We start from the raw sequence: 9,831 nt of genomic DNA, 5'->3' as shown, positions 1-9,831 counted from the left end.
TCACTATTTCTCCATCCCTGCTTCTCCATCACTATTTCTCCATCCCTAATTCTCCATCCTCCTGGTTCTTCATCCCTAATTCTCCATCTCTAATTCACCATCCCTGGTTCTCCATCCCCGCTTCTCCATCCCTAGTTTTCCATCCCTAATTCTCCATCTCTATTTCTCCATCCCTGGTTCTCCATCTCTAATTCTCCATCCCTAATTCTCCCTGTGTGGTGGCTACAAACATCACTTATTTGGACTAAATAAACACCCATTCCCTGAATGCCCTTTCAAAGCTCTCCAAACCCTTCCCTGCAGTGCTGGGATGAATCACTGCTCTGAGTTTCTGATCCACTGGCATTTACTGAAGAATAAACCAAACCCCACTAAGGTCATGTTTATCCCTGGTAAGGAGGAAGGTCCAACAAGCCAAGATATATCTATCCAGAGGCAAGTGCTGGCTCTCCTTGTGTGCTCTGATCTTGGAGTGCCCAGAGCCTGCCTGCAGGATCCTCCACATCTGTTATTTTATCCACCCTCACTAGAGGTCATTGCATGCCACGACTTCAGCTTTGATGTCTCCACACTCAAGAGTCAGCTGGAAAAAAAACCCACCACACTAATGGTCCACATCCTGAACAGCCACGTGTTTGGTGTCTCCCCCCTTCTGCAGGGCACTCAGCAAAAAAAAAAAAAAAAAAAAAATATATATATAAAGGTTTTGGGGTGGTTTTCAATAATGAAACCATCCAGATTTCAGTATTTATAGACCCCATATGAGTGAGAGCAGAGGTTCACCTTGGTCTGGTCTCCTCTTAATGATGGAGGGCAGAAGCAGATGCATTTTCTCCTTGTCACCAGAGCACCTGACGGAGCAGATCCCTGCTGGGCATCAAGCCCTTCCCAAGCATGTTGTTCTTCTTCCCCTGCTCCCATCCAGACACCCCCTGCCACAGCTCCCAGAGCTGTTGCTTGGCACAGGATGAAAAACAAACTGGGTTTGTCAAAACAGGATAAAAAAATAGCTGCTTGCTGTTCCCACAAAACACCCCCTCTCCTCCAAAAAAAACAAGCCTGTTCTCTGCCTCCAGAGTGTGACCAAGGGCTGGAGAGGCAGAGTGAGAGCAGCTCTTCCCTAATGAGGTGATGCCTGAAGTTGGGAAGAGAGAGTCTCCCCTGAGGATCCCAGCAAACCCCCAGGGGGGTTATTTCAAAGGAATAACTGCAGAGATGCTGCAGTTGTGCTGCAGAGCTCAGTCAGACCTTCCCACTGAGAGTCACTTCATGCTCCAAAGCCAGGGACTAAAATTCCAGGCAGCTTTTGCCAGGCCCAGCTCCATCCAGCAGAGCAGGAACACGTGTCTGCTGGGTTTTACCACCCCACTGCAGGGACAAGGATTGTGGAGAACAAAACCTTCCACCCTCCCACACAAATTTGTGAGGCTGGACAATCATTTCAGGCACAAACTCAAGAGATCCTGGTTCTAATGGATCAAAGGACACAGATCCTTGATTTCTCTGCTGCCTCGGGGTCCCTGTGAGTGTCACACAGCTGGAACAGCAGCTCTGCAAGAGATGGAGCTACACAGGGGTGGAACTTTGCTAAAACAATCCATATTTATAGAGGCAGCAACACTCTGGTTCTTGGGAGGCAAAGTGTTTGCTGGACACAGCCCCAAACCTACCTGTCGGTAAAGAAACGACCTGCCCCTGATCTTCACCTCCCAGAACTCCAGAGCTCTAAAGAAAGCCAAAAAAAAATAAAAAGGCATTTAAAAATCACATTTCAAACGGTTCTTTCACCCACAGATGAAGTAAATGTCAAAGATGAACGTGAGGACAGCGAGGCAGCTGCACTGCCCCCTCTTTGGAAGCCCAGGCTGCTTCTTGGCTGCTCAGACACAGAGGTTTTCTGGGATGAAACAATTCCTACCTGCTTGGCACATTCCTGGTTTTATGACCTTCCTGCTGCCTTCAGTGTAACCCTCCTGTCCTAAGCAGAACCCCTCAAATAAAAGGGAAAAGGGCAACCCCAAACCAAGGTGCACCTGAGCAGCAGCCAAGGCACTGCTGGGCTGAGGGATTCAGCCTGGATATTCCCTGGAGAAAGGGAAAAACCATCAGTCATGGCAAAAAAACCACCATTCCTTCAGAAGGTGGCTTGAGGGAATCACGTGCTCCTGCTTCCAGGAATTGCAGGATGGATTCCAACCCTCAGCAGTGCCCACCGTGGCATCCACGTGCCACTGGAAAGGTCAGGAGCCAGGAGATGGGCCTGAGGGATCTGGCTGGAGCAGGAGAACAGGCAGTGACAGACAGGGAAACACTTCCAGGGCAGAAATGGGAATATCTGGGGATGGATGGAGCAAATGTGTTCACACAGACACCATTTTTCCAGGAATTTCTATGGTAGTAACCAACATTCCCTATAAGAACTCTCCTGAGGATAAACAATCCAACACTTCACTGGCACCTGTTAAATCTTTACAAGCTGTTTTCTAACTACTTTTGCATTTTTCTAACTATTTTTTTGCATTTTTCTAACCATTTTTGCATTTTTCCAAACCATTTTTGCATATTTCTAACCATTTTTGCATTTTCCTAACTCCTTTTGGACTGTGTTAAGCCTGTCACAAAGACCCAAACCCCACAGCTTTTGTCTCCAAATCAGAAAGCTCCTGGTTTTGTGGTTATCCCTGCCAAAGGATTCCAAGGGAGCTAAATGCCATTATGCTCCTCAAAGCCATTCCTTTTCAGCCTAAACATTCATTAAACGGATTAATATTGACACGTTATAAAAATGACTCACTGTAAAACCCCAAGTTTGGCTGCATGTGTCACCAAAAGCAAAAATATTCCACCAGGGGCTGGTTTGATGCTTTGCAGAGCAGTTTTTGGGTTTGTTTTCTCTCCCTTTCGAGCTGTTTTTGGCCTCCTGTGGGCTGGGTTTCTGCAGCAAGTTATGCAAAGAACAATTTCCATGTTTTACGTTAAAATTGGAGACATAAAATATGTTTTAAATCTCAGAGATCAGCCCAGTGACAACAGCAGGGCTGGATTTGAGGTCCATTTGGTGATCTTGAGAGACTCTTAATGGTTATATTCAGGTGAGCTCAGGACTCTGCTACTTCCAGGGCTCATCCTAAAGGACAAAAATGGAATTTGAGACAGACAACAGCCAGGTTTGCTTTCAGGGTGAAACACAACAGTGAGAGAAGCCAGCAGGAAAGCAGAAGTCATGTTCAGATGATGAATATCCATGATCTTTCTGGGAAAAAACTTCACTTTCTGCTCGAGAGAGAGAATGCATTCAGCCACTTCATTTCAATACTTGCAAGACCTGAGAGAACCTGATACTCAACTATTTGTTGTTTATGTAATGACTGAGGAATATTGGATTTCAGCACCGTCCCCTGGGAAGGCAGGAGGAGTTGGAGGTGTGAACTGAGTGGATCTGCACAACCACAGCACTGACCCAGGTGTTGGGTGGGTTTTTTCCCCCTCTATTTCCAGCCTTTAGGCAAAGCCAGGACATCAGCAGGGGAGGAGTGGAAAAAAAAGAAAAAAAGAAGTCTAATCCCTTGGCAGAGCTGGTTTTTAGCAACCAAAATGAGTGTAAAGTGCTGGAAGCACCTCACAGGAACTGCTCCCTGCCAGATTCCAGCCACCAGTTCAGAACATCCAACCTTTTCATGGACAAACAACTGGACCAGTTTCCCTTGCCCTCGTTCCTGCTCATCTTTCTCATCTCTCTATTAGCCTGAAGGGCTTTTCCTGGACTGACTGAGGGAGAGGCTTAGAGAGACTGATAGAAGCATGTAATATTGTATATATAGTTGCTTTTAGCTTGTACAGTATTTATTTTGTATAATAATAAATGTATATACTTCCCCTTCCCTTTACAGAGGTGTCTGCCTGAAAGTTTCTCTTCGGTGTTGAGATAAAATTGTGGGAAGGGGCGGGGGAAGCCTGGAAATTGGATTTTGGATTTTTTTCTGGTGGCTCAAACCACCACATTTTTGGGGAGGAGAGGGAAAGACACGGCCCTTTCCAAGCTGTCACTCAGCAGAGCCCCAGCACAGGATCAGTCCCCAAAACAGGGCTGGGAGCAGCTTTTCAGCTCAGGAAAGACCTTGGCTGGGTCTCTGGGCTCTCACCTGTGCTCGTAGTGGTGGGACAGGAAGCCAGAGGAAGGCTGGATGTCCACCTGGAAGATGGTCCTGACCGGAGACCTGAATTCCACGTCGGAGTTGAGGGAGCGGAAGGTGCTGAAGTCGTGGGTTCCCAGCAGGAATTGCGCTGCCTCCTGCATGGCAGGGACGTTCAGGGGGCTGGAATTAAACACAGACAGCCAAGGGAAAGGAGCATCAGGTGGGACCAGTGTGTTAGAGGGGGTCAAAATCCAATGAATCCACAGAATTTGGCACAGATTTCACTTTGTGGCACCGCGGAAACACATTTTGATGGAGTCTGTCTTGCAACGGCCCAAACCACAAACCAAAATGCCAAATGACCTGAGCTCTGAAGGAATTCAAAGCCCCAGGCTTGGAGGGCTGGCAGGCACAGGCTTTTACCCAAACCTTTATCCTGCTCTGCTTCTTGGGAACAGTTCAAACTCACAAGCAACTCCATCCGAATTGTTGGAGAGACGAGGCAGGGCAAAGAGAACCTGGGGGGTCCCTTCCAACTCGGAATAGTCTGTGAAGCAAAATGCTTTGCAGTGTCTGGATCTTATAAACTGAAAAAGAGGCTGCCAGGTTAAAAAAAAATAATAATAAAATCAAGGTTTTAAGGTTTGCCAAATTAGGAAGCAACAGGAATGGAATGAGGGAGCAAACGGGCAGAGACGAAACCAAGGTGGGGATGCAGAAGAAAAAGCCAAGGGTAAAACTCAGAACCTCAAGTGTCACTCAGATTTCTTCATCTGAAGTTATTTAGGTCTGTTCAAAATGGTCTCAAGCACAAGAATTTGGACAGATTTCCTGGTGTATTTGCTGAGCAGATGCTTATTTTTATTGTATTAAGAAAAGCCTCAACGAGTACACACGAGCCTGACTTAGGTTTTCCAGATCTTACCAGAAGTCAAAATGTTTCTGATGAAAACAAACAAATAAAAACAAACAAACAAACAAAAAATCAAAATGAGATTTTCCAGCATCATCAAATTTTTTTCACTGTGTTCAAGAAGAATAACCAAGAGCTTCTCCACTCCTGGCAGCCCAAATATCCCACCTTTCAGTAAGAACCTACCCCCATTCAGAATTTCTGATCTGCTCAATCTTCCCTTTACGTGGTGCTGCCATTTGAGAAAATTAATTGCAGTGCCTGGACTTGGTTAAAGGCTGTTTCACAAAGCACACTGTGCACACAACATCTAATTCTGCACTTTCCTATTTATTTTTCCCTTCCACAGCAGTTGGAAAGTCAGCAGTTTAATGTTAGGGCAATGTCATCTTCATTCCTCTCCTAAGGCAGCTGGAATTACATTTTTTCCCATTACCCACAACTGTTATCCCCAATAGTGCTGATGAAATGACCACAACTGGCTACAAACCTGCTTTTCTACAATGCCTAGAAAACACACATTCAAGAAACCTGGAGTTCATCTCAGTACAACATAAACTAAAGGAACAATAACAAATCCTCTTCTGGGCTTTGTTTGCTTTTTTTTCCTCACCCACTGTTTATCATGCCCTAAGATTTTGTATTTTTCTTTAACGGCACTGAATTTGTTTTTCTTCCCCTGCGTACACACAAGCACTGATTTGTTATGACTCGGTGGTTCCTCCAAGAACACAAGTGAACACTGAGCTTGACACCCTGATTTATTATTGTAGGGTTGCTCAGAGCCACTGAGGGGTTGCTCAAACGCTCAGGGAATGAGAGAGGAGATTTAGAGAAATAAGGGAAAATAAATAATGAAAGAATTTTCAGCCTGCAAGTAAAAAGTCACACCTCAAACTCTGGGAGCTGCAGGGTGAAGCATTTCTGCCACTCTGCATCACACCAGAGCCCTGCTCCTTCAGGCTGGGCAAACTGGGGAGGTCAGCTGAGGAAATACTCATCCTTTCCATGGGCAGGGACACACAAAATTCCTTCCCCAGAGCCCAGGGAGTGCCTCAGCAGTGCTGGGTGTGCTCAGGGGACAGGGACACCCAAAGGTGCTGGGGGGGTCAGGGCTCAGGGAACACAACTTGGGGCATTTCCCTGCAGAAATCCTGTCAGTACAAACAGGGAACGAGGTCTCACCTGTGGAAATTGGCCCCCCAAAAGCCTTTCACGGAATCACAGAATTATTTGGGTTGGGAAAGCCCTCCCAGACCCTCGAGTCCAACGAGACCCTCACCTTGTCCCACAGCCCAGAGCACTGAGGGCCACGCCCAGCCCTTCCCTAGACACCCCTTCCAGGGGTGGGGACTCCAAACCTCCCTGGGCAGCCCCTTCCAGTGCCTGACCACCCTTTCCAGGAGGAAATTTTTCCCTAATATCCAACCTGACCCTGCCCTGGCACAGCTCGAGGCTGTTCCCTCTCATCCCGTCCCTTGTTCCCTGGGAGCAGAGCCCGACCCTCCCCAGCTCCAACCTCCTGTCAGAGAGTTGTGGAGAGCAAGAAGATCCCCCCTGAGCCTCCTTTTCTCCAGGCTGAGCCCCCCCAGCTCCCTCAGCTGCTCCTCATGGGACTCTTCCTTTCTTCCCAGAGTGTCCTGAGGTGGTTTCTCAGGGATATTCCATGGCAGACACTCACCCTCCGGCAGGAGCCCAGCACAGATCCCGCTCGAACACGGGCACCTGGGAATGGTGGGCACAGCCCAGCAGCAGCCTGTAAATGTAGGTCCTGGACAGGGCAGAGAACCGGGCATGGAAGGTGCTGGGCACTCGGTGGGCACTCAGGATGCTGCAGGGACAGAGATGGGCAGAAATGTCAGGTATTAACTCAAAAGCTTTTGTGTGGTCGCCACATAGACGGGAACTTAAAAATCATCCAGTTCCACCCAGGGACACCTTCCACTGTCCCAGGTTGCTCCAACCCGGCCTTGGACACTTCCAGGGATGGGGCAGCCACAGCTTCTCTGGGCAACCTGTGCCAGGGCCTCCCCACCCTCTCAGGGAAGGATTTCTTCCTGATATCTAATCTACACCTACTGTCTGTAACCTCCTCTGAACCCACTCCCCCTTGTCCTGGTGAAATCTCATTTTCCTGTCAGCCAGTGACCAGGGACTTGCACCTGAAGGCTGCCACAGGCATCTCTTAACTAAAGGAAGGCAGAAGAGCCTTTTGTCATCAGACACAGTGACTTTGGGTCATCCCTCAACACATTCACACCATCACAGGAGGCTGAGACTGATCTGTTGAGAAATGGCAGCCAACAGACAGAGCGTGATTTGTGTTTGCAGAGTGGAACCAAACACCTCCCCCAGCCCATCAAACTGCACCTCACCTCTGGCTGAGGGCACACAGGAGCTCCTGGCAGCACCTCCAGGTGAGGAGCACACCCTACAACACCTCACCCTCCTGCTCCTGCAGGTCTGGGAGCCCAAACCCAGCGGGAACGAGCCCCCCAAAAACCAACAACAGCAACAGCCACCTCTGTGCTCACTCCCAAGGGCAGCTTGGAGCAGATGGAGACAGCTGAAAGTAGGTCACCTCCCTGCCACCTCCCCCTCCAAGACACAGCAATGAAAATAAAGGTGAATCCCCCCCATCCCCGAGGTGGAGTCTGACTGAAACCAGCAGGATGAACCCTCTCACTTCACAGGAACATCCCCAAAGACCCTTTTCTGCACGTGTCTCTTCATCTCCCACTGGCTCCAGGCAGTTGACTCAAGAAGGAGCTTTCCAGGCAGCTGAACTTCCATAAGGGAAGTTTTTTTTCTTCCATGGAGAAATTGTGTTTCCCAGGCCAATGCCACCACACACAGCCAGGAGGGAGGGCACAGGGGCTGGAAGAGAAAAACTCCCTTCTCCCCTGGCAAGGGAGAAAACAGAGCTTCCCTGTGTCTCTGCACCTCTCCCAAAGTGTTATCCCAGCAGCTTTTGCTGGATTTGACTCTCCCCCATCCCAGAGCAGTGGCTCCTTCCCATTCTGCAGGGAGCAAAGAGTCCCTGGGACACAGCAGCACCTCCCTGCAGGTGTTCCTTTGCAAGATGCTTCTCCTTAGAGGGTGGTTTTTTTCTCCTCCTGTTGCCCTTCTGCCTTTGGAATTTGGCAGAGGGAGGAGAAGGGACCCAGACAGGGTAAAAAAAAAATAAATTAGGATACCATTTGGGAGCATGTAACAGTCAAATCTATTTATTTACTTTAAAAAGGTTGGTGCTTGGGGGATTTTTGCCAGCTCAAGTGTCTCTGGCTCACAGCCCTTCACTGCAAAGGCTCAGACCACAGAAGAAGAAATTAAAGCTGAGCCACAGGCCTCCACAAAGATTTGCAATAACAAGCCCAGGAGATTCCTTCACTGCTGTAAACCATCAGGAGAAATGCAAACTACATCCTCCAGGCCTGCAGTGGAGCCTGAACCCAGGACCTCCAGCCTCTTCTAAGCACAGTAATAAAATTATTACACTTATTTTCCTCTGCCTACATGCCTCCACAAGCATATCATCTATCCTGAGCTTCTCTTGTTAACACTTCTGTGATTTTTATGAAATAACCATCCTTTTAGGGTGATTCTTTCAGAGGAACCTATTTATGCTCACATAATTCTTCAAGGCAGGCATCCTTTCCTGCCTCTCCAGCCAGATGCAATTGCTGCCACAGATTCCTTCCAGCTAGGAATATTCCAGCAGCTTCATCTCAGGCCTTGTTCAGATCCCTTTTTTTTTTGAAATAATGGTAAATAAAAACTCATGGCATTCTTCACCTTTCCAACAGAGCCTGAATTTCAGAGGAGGTTGAAGGTAAAAAAAAAAGCTCAAAGACAAAGACATGTAACTGGAAATGACAATGTATTAGACAAAAATGTCCCCAGGAAGCACATCCTGCTCTCAGATACCAAAAGCCAGTTTGCAGGAGGTGGGAGGAATCCCAGCTCTCTCTTGTCACTCAGACAACTTTCACTGTGTGCTCACAAAACCAAACCAGAAACAGGAGGTGCGAGTCTCCTCCTGGCATTTAAGAGACAGCAAAGTCCTCCTACAATTACCCCATCTCTGAAACACACTCTGATCTTCGAGGACAAGATCCTTTCACACATGTTTTGCAAGCTGAAAAGGCAGATCAGTGGACAGAGGAGACCCAGCAGCCCACAAAGGAGGTTATTGTGGCTGATGGAACAGTCACCCCGCTCGGAATCTCGTCTCCCTTCCAAGCTCCACCACCAACAATGTGCTCTCACAAAGATCCCTCTTCTCCATCACCCCCTGCTTGCAAACCACATGAAAGTTTGGAAGTTCTCTCTTGGACATGAGGAGAGAATTCTTCTTGGCAGAGCAGGATTTGCAGAGGGAGGGGGGTGGCTGCTGAGCACACGTGGGCTCATGCCCGGCACCGGCTCCTTAATGGGGAGCAGATGAACCATTTTGGAGAGGTTGAGCCCCAGGGAGAAGGAAAAACTTCCTGATTAACTCAGACTGGGTGGTATTTATCAGAAGGTATCACCTCCTGAAAGCTGTCAGATCTCAGGGTGAGACAAAGAACTTCTCCCCTCTGTGAGATCCTTTTGGAGATGTCTCTGGTTTAAACCTTCTTCAGCAGCGATCCTGGTTGCTCTTAGGACAAGCCTGACTATAACTATGGGGCTGTGTGACTTCCAGCAGGGTCACAACAGCACTTTTAGCTCTCTAGGACAACTTATTCCATGAAAGCTCAACGATATCACTTGCAGTTACAGCCCCAAATTCAGGGAAGA

At 48.1% G+C, this 9,831-nt stretch overlaps 1 protein-coding gene across 3 annotated transcripts in view; it reads right to left on the bottom strand.

Moving 5' to 3' along the window:
- PUSL1 (pseudouridine synthase like 1) overlaps nt 1-9,831 on the bottom strand; it is a 23,764-nt gene that overhangs the window by 2,831 nt on the left and 11,102 nt on the right. For all 3 annotated transcript variants that reach the window (XM_027702125.1, XM_027702126.1, XM_027702127.1), the window contains exons 4-6: nt 6,731-6,880; nt 4,143-4,316; nt 1,671-1,725 (exon numbers count right to left, since the gene is read on the bottom strand). In XM_027702125.1, the coding sequence (XP_027557926.1) occupies nt 1,671-1,725; nt 4,143-4,316; nt 6,731-6,880 (379 nt within the window). The remainder of the gene's footprint in view (nt 1-1,670; nt 1,726-4,142; nt 4,317-6,730; nt 6,881-9,831) is intronic.

This window comes from Neopelma chrysocephalum, unplaced genomic scaffold, assembly GCF_003984885.1.
Source record: "Neopelma chrysocephalum unplaced genomic scaffold, ASM398488v2 Primary Assembly neopelma1_180, whole genome shotgun sequence".
NCBI classification, from domain to species: Eukaryota; Metazoa; Chordata; class Aves; order Passeriformes; family Pipridae; genus Neopelma; species Neopelma chrysocephalum.
The sequence above is the reverse complement of the archived record's forward strand: the minus strand, read 5'-3'. Positions and strand labels throughout refer to the sequence as shown.